This window comes from Chrysochloris asiatica, unplaced genomic scaffold (genome assembly GCF_000296735.1).
Source record: "Chrysochloris asiatica unplaced genomic scaffold, ChrAsi1.0 scaffold00018, whole genome shotgun sequence".
Taxonomy (NCBI): domain Eukaryota; kingdom Metazoa; phylum Chordata; class Mammalia; order Afrosoricida; family Chrysochloridae; genus Chrysochloris; species Chrysochloris asiatica.
Genome location: NW_006408536.1, coordinates 20,023,525 through 20,039,370, shown reverse-complemented (window position 1 = coordinate 20,039,370; position 15,846 = coordinate 20,023,525). Strand labels below are relative to the sequence as shown.

The following is a 15,846-nucleotide window of genomic DNA, read 5'->3' as shown; positions in this document are numbered from 1 at the left end:
CCCAGTCTCTCCACATCCCTGCCAGCATTTACTGTCCTCAACTTTTTTTTTAATCTTCGCTGTTTTTGCTGGTGTGAGATGATATCTCATTGTTGTTTTGATTTACATCTCTCTAATGGCTAGCGATCGTGAACATTTCTTCATATGTTTGTTGGCTGCCCAGATCTCCTCTGTTCATGTCCTGTGCCCATTTTTTTAATTGGGTTATTTGTCTTTTTTGCAGAGGTGTTGTAGTTGCCTATATATTTTAGAAATGTTTAGGATACAGTTCTTTGGGAAGACAGCTTCTTACCTGCCATTCCAATATGCAGGCTTTTCTCTGACCCCTGGCTTGGCCTCATCCCTGTTTGGACAAGGTCAAAAAGGTCTTTTAGGTCTGCTGATAAATACCCAAGGAGTATTCCATTCTGCTATAAGCCTCAGCCCAGAGGCACTCAGCTCTAGCTCTGTGAATCAGCAAACGTTGTTGTTAGCTGCCGTAGAGTTGGTTCAGACTCTTAGTGACCCTATCCACAACAGAACTCAACACTGCCTCATCCTGTGTCATCCACACAATTGTTTTTACACTTGATCCCATAGCTACTGCCACTGTGCCAGCCCATCTCACTGGAGGTCTTCCTCTTTTTCGCTGACCCTTCACTTTATCAAGCATGATGTCCTTCTCCAGGGATTGGTCCCTCCTAATAATATATCCAATGTGGAGAGATGAGGCTTCTCAGCAAAGTCGGCAGTTCAAACTCACCAGCCGCTCCTCAGAAACCCTATACAGGGTTGCTATGAATTGGAACTGACTCGACAGCACTTAACAACAATAACAACATGGTCTTTCTATTTGCAACATTTAAAGGAACTGCCATATTGTTGTTGTAAGTTCTGTTGAGTCGGTTCCATTTATCATAGTGACTCTGTATAGGATTTCTGAGGCTGTACATCTTTGGAGAATCAGAAAGCCTCATCTTTCTCCCACAGAACAGTGGGCTTGAACTGCCAACCTTGTGGTTAGCAGCCCAGCGCTTATCCTACAGAGCCACCACACTCCTCAAGGAAACGCCATACTGGAGATTAAAAAATTCGATCCCTTCTACATTTATTAACTGACATTTTTCCTTTGTTCTTTATCACTCTTCATTTTCTTAAGAATAAATATGGCTATATGGATTGTTTTCAATTCAGTGAATTTCCTGAGGAGTCCGACTCCCGGCTAAAAACATATGTGAGATTTTTTAGCTCATAGGCAATTTTAATGGCTTTGCCTTTAGGCTATAAGACCCTATGGGGGAAAGCTGCACACATACCTCCATACATACCCCAGACTTGGTGCACAGCCAGTTTATTGCAGTCTTTAAAGGGGGCTGTAGTCACGGACCCAGGGCCCCCTGGTTCGCCATGCTCTTAGGCATACCTACATTCCTAGCCCTGGTCTCTTCATCAGGGTCCTTCAGCCAAGGTCTTCCTCACATGCTCTGCTGAGGTCTCCTTTGGGGGACAAAGGGGTCGGAGGAATATGTTGTAGACACTTTTCTCCACTCCTAGTCTTTCCCCAGCCCCTCTCCCTAACCCTCAGCTCTCAACAACTACAGAAGTCCTTTGTTCAATGCTCCCTGGGCAATGAGACAAACCCCCCATGACTGTGTGGATACATCTGACCCTCACTGTGGAAAACCAAACTGGGGAGAGTTAGCACTTTCTCCAGTTTGTTGTTGTGCCATAGAGAAGGTTCAGACTCATAGCCACCGGGTATAAGTGGCTTTCAACTGCCAACCTGGTGGGTAGCAGTCCAGTGGTTCTGCGGTTTAACCTCTTGATTAGCCTGTCATAGTAAGTGACTAAAGGCTTGTTTGTTCCTTTCTTTTTGGCTTTTTTTGTTTTCATCTTCTACTCTGACTCCTGGCATTTCAGCATTTCAGTTCAGCTCAGCTCTGGGCTTTACTATTCATTTCCACCATTATTATTTTGAAGCTCAAACTGCCCTAAGCTTGACTCTTCCATACGGTTTCTTTGTTCATTGAGATGAGCCCATTATTCTTTAAGTACTCCCTTTCTGTCTAGTACAATAAGATGTTCCAAGTTCACCGTGCACATATCCTGATCCAGACATAGGATTAACTATTTCCCCAAGAAGTTCTGTGATCTTTTACTGGGTAATGCATTTAAGGTACTTTTAAAAATTGTACCTAGTATATTAATAAGGAGCCTTGGTGGAACTGTGGTTTGGGCCTTGGGTTACTCACCAAAAATTCAAACCCACCAACTGCTCTGTTGGAGAAAGATGAAGCTGTTTATTTTCATAAAGATTTACAGTCTTAGAAACCCTGTGTAGGGTTGCAATGAGTCTGAATTGACTTGATGGCAGTGGGTTTGTGGTCTGTGTTTTAATATCTTAATGCAGCCAGAGTGCTCCTTGGAGGCCCAGATGGCCAAACTTTATCTCTCATACTTCGGACATATTGTCAGGAGGGACAAGTCACTGGAGAAGGATATCATGTTTGATAAGGTGGAGGGTTAGAGAAGACGAGGAAGACCTCAACGAGATGGATTGGCCAAGTGGCAGCATCGATGGACTCAAGCATGGCAACAGTAGTGAGGTTGGCCCAGGAACTGGCAGTGTTTTGTTCTGTTGTGCACAAGGTCGCTATGGGTCGGTACCAACTCGATGGCACCTAACGACAACAACAACAGTACTACAGGACACCTGAAATCTTGGTGTGGCACTGTGGGTTAATGCAAGGTCAGTGATTCAAACTCACCAGCTGCTCCTCAGAAACCCTGTACAGGGTCGCTATGGATCGGAACCAACTGTATGGCACTAACAACATGAACAACAGAATCCTTGGTGTGGCGCTATAGGTTAATGATCTGGACTACAAAGTCCATTTGAACCACAAGGTTGGCAGTTCAAACTCACCAGCCGCTCCTTGGAAACCCAATACAGGGTTGGTAAGAGAACTGACCCGACAGCACTTAACAACAACAACATACATACAATTTGCATATTTAAACATATGAGAAGGACTTCAAAAAGTTCATGTAAAATGGAAATAAAAGATAATGGAATTTTCCCACAAACTTGTTGAAGCCCCCTCGTACATACATACATAACAGGCTCAAATTTCTTTTTACTGAGTGGGCTGGGAGCAGGCCTCAGTGAAAGGAGGGCTCAATTTAGTGTAGTGTGTGCATTGTCTGGATAACAGAGAAACAAAGAGGAAGGTCTTTGCTCTGGGTTTCAGACAGCTCCTTGGAACATTTTGCTCACCACTTTTTCCAAGTTTAATATGAAAGCATATTTGTTTTTGTTCAAGATATTGCTTCCAATGAACCCTCAGCAGAGTTGCAAGGGCTCCAACGGCATCAACTTTACAAACCTTCAGGGTCTGTAGCCATATGCTGCTAATATCTGTCTTTTCCCCATACGTGGCAAGTGTGCATTGAGAAAGGAAAATTCATCCTTCACCAAGACAGTTACTACTTTCGTGTTTGAAGCCCTATCTCGGATTCTTTTTTTTTTTTTCCATATGTTTTTATTGCAAATTGAATGATAGTTTACATGGGAGAACATCAGTTTTACACTCATTTAAACAACCAAAGGGCACATTCTGTAAGCCTGCCTCCTGGCTGGTGGCACAGTGTTTCTCTTTCCATGAGTCTGGAGTCCTCAGCTGCTCTCTCTCTCCATGTCCCCATCTCTGCCTCCATCTCTGTTTCTCTGAATAGGATCTCACATTCCGCTTGTGCTCTTCTCCCTTGATGGTCCTAGGGTCCTCTGTTCCTGGAATGTAAGATTAACTACTCCCTCCTTTTTGTTACAAAACTTCTACCTTTACAGTTGGCCACATAGTCAGCCCCCTGAATTGTCCAACACATTGGCTGTATCCGCCACATGGGGACACAAATGCTTTCCTGCCCCAAATCACTGCACTGCTGCTCTCTTTCATATCACGGTAATTTGGGAGGGGGAAAATCTGGAACTTCAACACTGCCCCCCCACACACATCCTTTACTCTTCCCACAGAGACAAAAATAAATCCTAACACATTTCTTTCACCTCCATCCCATCTTAATTTCCATAACCTTCCTTAATCATAGTGGTTTTCCCAGAAGTTGGTGTTCACAGCACAAATCAAGAGGGATCGAGAAAAGTGGCCAAAAGCTGGAGAAATCCAGAGCAAACAATAAACTTGAACACTCCTAAATCTTAATATTCCCAAAATGCAACAGGCCACCCAAAGGTCTAGAAGCTCAGCTCTCTTTCCTTCCTAGCAAAGGAGCCCCCTTTTAATTCTTCCCTGCCTTCTCAGGATGTGGCATTATTTCACTTCTCCCTAATCTCCTCTCCTACTGATGTTGCCAAGGAGCTCTGGTAGCGTAGTGGTTACAAATTGGGCTGCGAACCTTAAGGTCAGCAGTTCGAAACTACCAGCTGTTCCATGGGAGAAAGGTGAGGATTTCTGCTTCCGTAAAGATTTACAGCCTCGGAAACCCTGTACAGGGTCGCTATGGGTCGGAACCGACTACACGGCACATAACAACAACAACAAGTGGTGTTGCCAGTACCACTTGGAGTTGCCACAATGACCCCTTAGTCCTCTCTATGGAGAGTGTGGAGTCCTCTACAATGTCTAGCACCTCAATTCGTAAAGACACGAAGAATGTACTATCTAATACCAACATGATTCTTTAACAGATTATTGTCAGGGATGATAATCCTGAGGCACAAAGAGTCTATGATTTGTCCTAGATCATAAAGCTAGTTGGTAGAGTCACCCTTAGGAATCACATCTCTCCACTTGCAAGTCCACATTAGAGCCCAGAGAAAGGAAGAGTATATTAAGATGGGGTGGAAAAGGGGAATGGAGTTATTTCACCTGGAGAAAACAGTAAAGAATGACTGTAATCGGACAAACTTACAGATAAGGGTTGGAAGGGCACCAAGGACCCACAAGTTCTCCATTTGCCCAGTAATAGCTCAAAGCAAGATAAGATTCCATTGCCCTAGGTTACATTCATCTTATGAGGTAGCTAATAATTGTCTCACATTTCTTCAGAAAAACTCTTGATGTTATTCTCAAGAGAAAAATAAAGCTGATGTGTAATAATTTTGTCAACTCTTATTAGGTAGAATTCTAATTTAAATGCAGACAATATGTCAGTTACCCTAGACCCCATGTAGTTCATTTAGTTTCTTCTTCATCTCAGTCCTCTTCATGTAGTGTGCATTTGGATTGTAATGAAGGTTTAAAAATATTGTTGTTCAATAATTCCTACAGGTTTCAGTAGATGATTATGAACAAATAAGGGCTGGAATACTGGATCCTTAAAAATAAACAAACAGCTCATATTTGAATAAAAGACATACCTTTCTGTGGGCAAAGGCTTCCAATCCTGAGTGTGGGAGCCAGCTTACTTCTACTTGCCAAGAATTTTTTGACACATTAATCTTGGTATAGAGAACTCTTTTTTTTTAAACCTTTCCAGTGTTTGCCTAAGAAAAATAAAGCACAGATGTTTTCAGAAGTGGAGAGCAATTTTCTTAAACTCCAAATGGTCACAGGAGTGAATGTATCAGTCTCTGGAAGAATGATTTTTACTGACCAAGTACATAAAAGTGAATCTGCTCTCTCCTGTGTGAGCAATTATAAATAATAGGCATATCTGCAAGCCATATATTATTAATCAATTAATTAGCAAGTATTTGCTGAGCCCCTATTTTGAGCAGGGGACCTGGGGCATTTTTAGAAATATAGAAAGAAGAGGAGAGTCTGTAAGTTCTTGTCCTCAGGAAACTTATGAAAATTCAAGGGTAAGTTGAAAAGTGTTGCTACAAGATCTTAGAAACCTTTAGTAAACAAAAATATAGAGATGTGAACCTACTGTTTCTCAAGGTATTTTCCATCTAGGTCTAGACACTTCTGAGGGTGGTGTTTCCATCTCTCTAATTTTTCCTCAAAGAATTCTGTGCTCTTAATTTATACCACTTGAAAATGATACTTTTGGCATCCTCAAAGAACTCAAACCATGTTGGGTTAGTTGTGGTTTTTTAAAATGTTCTTTGAGTTTGGGGAACAGAAAGAAGTCTGAAGGGGCAAGATCAGGGAGGATAGGGTGAAGTTTCCCATCAAACTTCTCATAGAGCAGATCTTGTTATCCTAGAAGAATGAGTGGGTGCATTCTTATGATGGGAAAAATGTCCTTAGTGTAAGTTTATTGGCCTTTTCTCACCCATGATGTTTTTAATTTTGTTAGAATTTCTTTATAATAAGCCTCCATGATCACTCTGTGTCCTCTGAGAAAATCTATGGAGATGGCCCCTTGGGAATCCCAAAATACAGTTGGCATAATCTGAACTGACCTCTGTGCCTTGAATTAAAGGGGTCCAGAAGATCTCCTTGAAAACCACTGTTTTGATTGTAACTTGTTGTGTTTTTAAATGTGCCTGACAAGACTGAAACAGGTGATATTACTGAGAAAATTTTTCTGAAGCCATCCACTGACATTAAACATGTTTAAATAGTATATATACATATATTTATAAATGGCATGTATGAACTAGAATCCTAGTAACAATGCTTTTTGATTTGTCCTCAAACATACTGGATCCTTAAAACTAGCAAAAAAATTAAAATAGTGTACATTGTTGTTGTTAAGTGTCATCGAGTTGGTTCCAACTCATAGTTTCCGAGAAGACATTGATGAGTTCAAACTGACCTTGTGTGATTCTACAGTGCCACACCAGGACACAGTAAACATAAAGTGCGATGTCATAAAAATCAGGTGGGTTGGGAGAAAGAACAGGAATTATAGAGTCCAGATTGGTGAGAGAACACCTCATCTAGTTGACAACTTACTGTAGAATTTTAAAGAATGGAATTCAGATAAATGGAGACTCTGGGATTGGACATGAAGAAAGGAAGCAGGAAAGTAATGGAGACTTCAGGAACTGTTCATAGATTAGACTATCTCTTGAGTGCAACTGAAAGTTGATGGCTCATTCTTTTGAAAGGAAGCAAATGAGGCATGATCTAGGTGTAATGAGCCTGGGAATAAATTGGGTGGTCATTTTAAATGGTCATTATGTCTAATTGTTCTAGATAAACCTCTTTTGTTGGCAAAGAACAGAAGTCTTTCAAACCAACTCAAGTGAAAAGGGAACAGGAGAATTGTAAGATTACAGCAGGAGACCTCTTGGATATTCAAAAGCAATTCCTGGGCCAGGACCCTTCGTATGACTTAGGACCTAAACATCTCTTCTTCTTAAATATCTGCTTCATTCTTTCTTTCAATCCACCTATTCTTTTTATTCATCCTGAGCATGGTTTATTATGACTGCCCAGATGCCTTCCTCAGCATGAAAAATTTTCATTTCCAGCATCTATCATTGATTACAAAGAGCTCTGGTAGCGTAGTGGTTACGAGTGGGGCTATTAACATCAAAGTCAGCAGTTCTAAACTACCAGTTGTTCTGTGGAAGAAAAATGAGGCTTTCTGATCCTGTAAAGATTTACAGCCTTAGAAACTCTATGCAGGGTCGCTATGAGTCAGAAACGACTCCATGGCACATAACCACCACACCACCACCATCATTGACTACATCCTCTCTAGTTTTCAATGGAAAGGTTTAAAAGAAATAGACTCTTTAGTAGAAGACCAGGCAGTTCATTGACTGGCTTAGGTCAGGTATTCATCCCAATCTAATTAACTGTCACTCAAAAGTGATATTGTCCTGCATTGGGAGCTCTGCACAGGGCAATCTAAACTAAAAGAGGAAATAAACTGATAAGGTTCATGCTCTACAGTCATTCATTAGACTGTACAGTTCGTGTCTTTTGATCTGTTTCTACACCTCTAAGAAGGACTTATTCTAAAACAACTGCTTTATTAAGTACCATTGAGTCCGTTCCAACTCAGAATGATCCTGTATAGGGTTTCCAAGGAGCAGTTGGTAGGTTTGAATCGTCAACCTTGTGGTTAGCAGTCCAGTGCTCATCCTACAGCGTCACACCAGGACTCCAAAAGAGCTATAATATCCTGAAAAAAAGGTGATTCTACAGTGAACATTGACTTTACTACCTCTTAAACTTTCTGACTTTCAATTTCTCACCTGTGTTGTTGTTGATGGTTGGTACTGTCTAGTCAATTCCAACTCGTAGTGACCCCATGTGACAGAGTAGAACTGCTTATAGGGTTTTCTTTGCTGTTGTCTTTAAGGACGTAGATCATCAGTACAATCCAGAGCTGCTGGATTGGTTCAACTGTCAACCTTTCAGTTAGCAGCCAAGTGCTTAAGTTAAGGCATGGGGCTAATAGTGCCTACCTATCACGGTTGTCTAGAACATAAATGAGATGGGGTAGATGACATTCTCTACTTAGTGCAAGACCAGGGCTTAGTAAATGGAATGGCTTTAATTTCTTTGATATTTGTAAATATTCCATAATAGAACATTATCTACATGCATTTATACTTATTTTTAATTGAACAAGTAATATATGAATATATATGACTGTTTTAAGACAAATCCTAGGAATTATATGATCTCTCTGGTAGACATACTACTGCAAAAGGCTTTAATAGACAAAAGTCTTTTTGAAAACACATAACCACGATACCAATGCCATGGATAAAACATTAAAAATCATTCTTTGATATCAGCAATACTACATCTGTGTTCTGTTTCCCTCATTAGTGTCATAAACACATTTTTCTGATTGGTTGGCTTGAATCAAAATCCAAAAGAAGTACACACATTACATTTGGTTGCTGTGTCTTACACGTCATAGTTGATTTGCAATCATTGTCCTTGCCCTTTAGTGCCATCTATTTGTTGGAAAAAATGGGGCCATTATTCCTGTCAACTGTTCCATTTAAGAATTTGGATGATTGTACCCTCATGGCATCATTTAACTGGTTCTTCGAGCCCCATGTTTCCTGAAAACTGATACATAGATCTAGGGACTTAATTAAATTTAGACTTAATTTATTCTTTTCTGGGAAAATGATTAAATAAATGTTTTTATAGCATCTTTTTATGTTTTATAAGTTGTGATTTTGAAATAGCAATTCAATAATCCCCATGGCTAATTTTTAATTAGGAACACAAGACTCTCACAAAAGAAGTGATAACTCTGGATAGTAACTCATGTAGCAGTGAATCACTTTTACTCAGAGAATTCCAGGTACTTATGACTGCTCCTTGTCTGAAAACTACAGATAAAAGTCATAATCACCATCTATTACTAATTTATTTACAGGCATCTTTGCTGAAGATGTTCACAGACTTTAAAGATATCAATTCTTTGTTTACATTTGAAACTACAAATAACAAAGTTTGAAATGACTAATGAATAGAGAGGAGTCTTGGTGTATGATAAGCACTGGACTGCTAACTACAAGGTTGGTGGTTCAAACCCACCTGTCACTGTTTGGAAACCCTATACAGTGTCACTAAGAGCCAGAACCGACTTGATGGCACTCATAACAGTAATGAATAGAGAAGATACCAGAAGAAAAGAGAACTTACTTTGAAACTTCTGTGTGTTTTTTGTTTTCTTTTTAATGGTTGTTTAAAATGAACTGGTAGGTGTATTCAGGAATCCTGGTGTGGTGTTGTAGAATAAGCAATGGACTGCTAACCAAAAGGTCGGTAGTTCAAACCCACCACCTGCTCCTTGGAAACTCTATACAGGGTCATTATGAGTTGGAACCAATTCAACAACACTTAACAACAATAGAATGAACTAATACAAATTTGTGTTGTGGAAACACAAACCCAGCTACACTGATGAAGGACTAGAACTGACTCAAAAGTACATAACAATAGCACAATAAACAATATCCCTCTCTTCCCTAGCTGAGTTTGGAACAGAGAGCTAGGTATAAAAATGAAACAGATGGTAATAAAACTTAAGTGTTTCTATGGTTGATAAAGCTGTTTGGACTTAGGTCTATTGCAACTATGAGCCTGCAGACACTCTCTGATAGCCTATATCTGATGTTTGTTAAGTTGTTTAGTGCCTTTGAGTCGGTTACGACTCATAGTGACCCTATATAGGGTTTCCGAAGAGCAGTTGGTGGGTTAGAACCATCAACTTTGTGGTTCAAACCGACCTTGCGGTCTAGTGCTTATCGTACAGCACTACACTAACACTCTGTATTAGACCATTACCTTATTTAAAGGCACTTGTGGTTACGAATTGGGCTGCGAACTGTAAGGTCAGCAGTTCGAAACTACCAGCTGTCCTGCAGGAGAAAGATGAGGCTTTCTGTTCCCATAAAGATATACAGCCTCAGAAACCCTATACAGGGTCACTATGAGTCGGAACCGACTCCACAGCACACGACAACAACAACAGACAACCACAGGCCTCCCTGAGCCCAACGCACGTGCCAGGTTCTTTTCCCCAAACTCGCCACTTAATAGCTCACTGTTCCTTCTCTGGTAGGAGGCAAAAAGTGAGTGAGGAGACAGGACATGGACAAGAGTGAACTCAGTGGAGGTCTCTCAACATGGAATTGCTAAGGTCCAAGATACAAGAGCATATCATAGGTTGAACCCAGTTTCAACACAGCATTTTCAGCAATGAACAAATATCCTCACATTTAGCCTGTCCCAATTTCACATTATAGCAGCTCATGTTCAACTGAACAAAAGTTTGTGGAGTGTGTGCAAATCACAATGCTGCTAAATGCCAAAGACATAATCATTTACACTTTTTGGCTATCGTGCATAATATTGCAATGAACATTAGTGTACAACTATCTGTCTGACTCCCTGTTTTCAAGTCTCTTCAGCATAAACCTAGGAGTGGAAATACTGGGTTATACGATAGTTCTATATTTAACTTTCTGAAAAACTGCCAAACTTAACTGCACACCGGATGTACCATTTTACATTCCCATTGGCTGTATACAAGGGTTTCGATTTCTTCCTGTCCTCTCCAACATTTCTTAGCGTTTGATGTTCTAATCACAGTCATCTAGCGGATGTGAAATAGCATCTTATTGTGGTTTTAATTTGCATCATCCTAATGACTAGCCTGGAGTCCTGGTGTGGCGCTGTGGATTAATGCGTCAGACAGCAAAGTCATTTGAACTGCAAGGTTGGTGGTTCAAGCTCACCAGTCGCTCCTTGGAAACCCTATACAGGGTCACTATGGGTCGGAACCAACTCAACGGCACTTCACAACAACAACAATGACTAGCCTAGTATGGTGCTGTAGGATAAGCACTGGACTGGTAACTGAGAGGTTGGCAATTCAAACCCACCAGCCGCTGTGAGAAACCCTATACAGGGTTGCTATGAGTGGGAAATGACTCGATGGTACGCAACAACAACAACAATGACTATCAATTTTGAACACCTTTTTTATGTGCTTACTGGTCATTGGTGTATCTTCTTGAAGAGATGTCCATTCAGGTCAAATCCTTAGCTTGCTTTTTATTGTGTTGTCTTTTTGTTGTTAAGTTGTTAATATGTAGGAGTTGTTAAGTTGTAGGAGTTCTGGATTTTAAACCCTTGTCACATATATGGTTTCCAGATATTTTCTTCTGGGTTGTCTAGTCACGTTTTTGATAAAGTGCACAAAATGTATTATTTGATGCACAAAATGTGTTCATTTTTAGGACGTTCAATTGATCTGTTTTGTCTTTGGTTGCTCAAGGTTTTGGTGTTAATCTAAGGTGTTGTCAAAAACAACGTCTTGATGTTTTTTCTCCTAAGAGTTTTGTGGGTTTCTTACTTTTATTTAGGTCAAAGATCTGTTTTGGGTTCATTTTTGTGTATGGTGTGAAGTACTGGTCTAATTTTATCTTTTTGCATTTGGAGTATCTCCATAAATTTCGTACTCTAGGTGCCTCACTTGCCTCACCCTAGTCCTGGCCGTGGAATCCATAATACAAACAAGCAGTTTACACAGTCTGTTTCTCTCTTTCCTGGCCCAGGTACAAAGCCATCGTCCGACCAATGGATATCCAGGCTTCTCATGCTCTCATGAAGATCTGCCTCAAAGCTGCCTTCATCTGGGTCATCTCCATGCTTCTGGCCATCCCGGAAGCTGTGTTTTCTGACCTGCATCCCTTCCATGAGGAAAGCACCAACCAGACCTTCATTAGCTGTGCCCCATACCCACATTCCAATGAGCTGCACCCCAAAATCCACTCTATGGCTTCTTTCCTGGTCTTCTACATCATTCCACTGTCCATTATCTCTGTCTACTACTACTTCATTGCCAAAAATCTGATTCAGAGTGCTTACAATCTGCCTGTGGAAGGGAATATCCACGTCAAGAAGCAGGTGGGTACTAAAGATGGGTTGATAAACTCCTGGGAAATTGTGGTCCTTTGCATTTATTTTGGGCCCCGCTGACAAGGACAGTATTTAGGTGGACAACGCCACTTGATTCTGCAATTAGAGGAGGTGGGTTAACTGGGAACAGATGGCGAAAGGCAACTCCTAGCTGCTGGAGCCAAGGAATTCAGGTATTCTTCATCATTTTGTTCTCGTGTTCAAGGCCTGGACTAGGGAGATGTTGAGAACCTGCCTGACAGATAGGAACTGCTGACTTCTTCCTGAGAAATATCTGAAAAAGTATTGGTTTTTTGTTGTTTTTTAATAACAGCTTTGAGACTCAAAGGGCTGTGACTTCGTTAAACCCTAGTCATACTGTCTGGATAAAAAGAGAGGGACACCAAATGGAAAGAAGGTAGAGAGGGCAAGAAAATGAAGTGGGTTGAAGAAAAACCATCATTTGGTCAAGATAGGTTCACACTGATTTGTGTCCAAAACCAGGCTTCATGATTTGCTCTCTGACCCTCTCTGAGCCCACTTCTCTTATCCATAACACAGTGTTGTTGTTGGATGCTATTGAATTGTTTCCAACTCACAGCAACATCATGTGATAGAGGATTTGTTGCCTATAATCTTTACAGGAGCAGATCACCAGAGATGCTGGGTGGATTCAAACTGCCAACCTTTTAGTTAGCAACTGAGCTCTTAACCACTGCACCATCACTTCATTGTTGTTTTGTTAAGTGCCATGAGTGGGTTCAAACCCATAGTGACCCTGTATAGAGTTTCCTAGGAGCAGCTGGTGAGCTTAAACTACTGACCTTGTGGTTCAAACTGATTTTGCAGTCCAGCGCATTAAGCCACAGCACCACATCACAGGACTCCACACTATCAGTAATGACCCCCATATTGTAAAGCTGTTGAAAAATTACCAGGGAGAGCACAAGTAAGCCTAGAGTGCCCAGCCTGCTGGGTACCCTTGTACAGACCATTAGACTCCCTGTGTAGAAACCAGAGTCTTGGGATACCTCCTCTTTGTCAGTTCCTCTGGCCTTCTGTCCCAGAAGTAGATTACTGGTTTTATGACGGAAAGGCAGAAAGACTCCCCACCCTACTTGAATGAATAGCTTAGTCAGTTGGAGGCCTCACCCTGGAAAGTTGATTTCTTTTGCATCAATTGTTGGAGAAGAGTGGCAGTTCTCAGTGAAACCAGCTCCCTACTTGAGACGCTGCTCATTAGAGGGCTCCCATTGTTCCATAAATTCTTTAATGAGAAACATGGTTCCCTTGCCATAGCTGAAGGAGTTAGGAGCAAAAACAGAGGCTCAGACTACATCATCTAAGAACCTTCCTGTATAGTATAGAACAAAAATAACTTAACAACAACAACAACAACACAACTTATAGCGAGTTAGAGTTAGGTTTGGCCAACGAGGAAGATCAAAACTGGCTGCTTTGAGCATCTGAGGGAATAAGAAATTACTAACCATGGAGCAAAAGAAAGACATGATGTTGTATGACTGATAAAACACACAAAGGGTCTCCTGAGGAAAAGGAGGCACTTACTAGAATTTCATTGTGCAATCCATTCAAGCACTTAATCAATTTTGTGTAAAGATCTGTTCTTGGAGGCATGTTCTCACTATACTCTACTTTGTGAATTTCTACTTCCTGGCTCTTCTATCTTTGTATGTCTGTCTGGTTTTTGTTGTTGTTGTTGTTTCTCTCTGTTTCTGTGGTCTTTCTCTCATTTTATTGGATTCTCCTGTCCTCTGCTACTAAACTTTTCTTTTCCCTGTGATTTTGTGAATCTATCTCTCTTATTAACCTAATTTTTTTTTGCCCCATTCCTTTATCCATCTATATCCTTGTCTCACTCTGTGTGACTCACTCCCCAGATTGAATCCCGGAAGCGACTTGCCAAGACCGTGCTGGTGTTTGTGGCCCTCTTTGCCTTCTGCTGGCTCCCCAACCACATCATCTACCTATATCGTTCCTACCACTACTCTAAGGTGGACACCTCCATGCTCCACTTCATCACCAGCATCTGTGCCCGCCTCCTGGCCTTCACCAACTCCTGTGTGAACCCCTTCGCCCTCTACCTGCTGAGCAAGAGCTTCCGGAAACAATTCAACACCCAGCTCCTCTGCTGCCGACCTGGCCTGCTGGTACGCTCACACAGCACAGCTAGGAGTACCACCTGTATGACCTCCTTCAAGACCACCAACCCCTCTGTGGCCACCTTCAGCCTCATCAATGGTAATATCTGTCATGAGGGGTACGTCTAGTTGATCCTCAGCCCTGTCCCCGAGGTTTTGCCTTGAGGCTGGTCAGGCCCTTTGCATCTGCTACTGTCTCTGTATGTACCTTCCAAAGACCCTTGGAATTGGTCTAGGAGAGTGGAGGGGAGACTATTCCATTTTTAAAGGGACCATCAAGGCTTACATTTTCCATTCCAACTTGTGAATGCTTCTTCTGATATAGGGTAAACATTCCCTTTTTAAGAAAAGGGAACAGATAGGGAATTCTTATTTTTAGCATCAAGCCCTGAATGTATCAGATGTGGTCATTTAAGTCATTGAAACACTATGAACAACCCGCTTTATGTGGCAAAGAACTCAGAAGTCAGTGCCCACTTTGTGAAAGGCTTTCTTTTGTCATTTCTTTACTAGAAGCTCCTGCTTTCAAAACACAATTTGATTCTTTGTTTCAGGAGTGTCTATGATCCATAAGGAGCTCTGGTAGTGTAGTGGTTACTGATTGGGCTGTGAACCGCAAGGTCAGCAGTTCAAAACTACCAGCTGTTCCGCGGGAAAAAGATGAGGCTTTCTGTTCCCGTAAAGATTTACAGCCTCAGAAACCCTGTGCAGGGTCACTATGAGTCAGAACCGACTCCACGGTACTTAACAACAACAACAACAACTTAAGGCATAGGAGAAGCACGCAGTACATAATTTTAACGCATAAACATAGCCAAGCACATATGAAAATCCATGGGTGGTTATGCAGTGATGTCTTGCAATCTGAAGTTAAATTCAATGGTGGTTGGTGGTTGGTGGTGATGTGCCATGGAGTTGGTTCCGACTCAAGCAACCCTGTATAGCATTTGTGAGGCTGTAAATTTTTACGGGAGCAGAAAGCCTCATCTTTCTCCACATAGTTTTGAACAGCTGACCTTGAGGTTAGCAGCCTGACTCGTAGCCACTACGCTACCAGAGCCCTTTTGCTAATACCTAATCTTTGTCATCCATGGTGCAGTTATACCATGGAAGTTCCTTTTTTGGGGAAAAATTGATCACACAATCTATTTATCATCTATTTATTAGTACAAAAAATACAATGTTTATTCTTGGTATACAGTTTTTCAAGCAAGTGTATTTACTTAGATTTGACCATCCTTGTCTGCTGCATTGGAGTCTCTGGGTGGTGGTACAGTTACACACTATGCTGCTAACCAAGAAGTTGGAGGTTCTAGTCTACCCAGAGACACTGCCTCATAAGAAAGACCTGGTGATTTACTTCTGAAAAACCAGTTTTTGTTAAAATTCTCTGGAGCATTGAAAAT

General features: G+C 41.3%; 1 protein-coding gene across 1 annotated transcript in view; it reads left to right on the top strand.

The window, feature by feature from the left end:
• The window catches only part of GRPR (gastrin-releasing peptide receptor), a 46,425-nt gene extending 31,852 nt beyond the window's left edge, over positions 1–14,573 (top strand). Inside the window, exons 2-3 of the mRNA XM_006835606.1 lie at positions 11,936–12,287; positions 14,180–14,573. Of these exons, the coding sequence (XP_006835669.1) occupies positions 11,936–12,287; positions 14,180–14,569 (742 nt within the window). The 3' untranslated portion in view covers positions 14,570–14,573. The remainder of the gene's footprint in view (positions 1–11,935; positions 12,288–14,179) is intronic.
• The last annotated feature ends 1,273 nt before the right edge of the window (positions 14,574–15,846 follow it).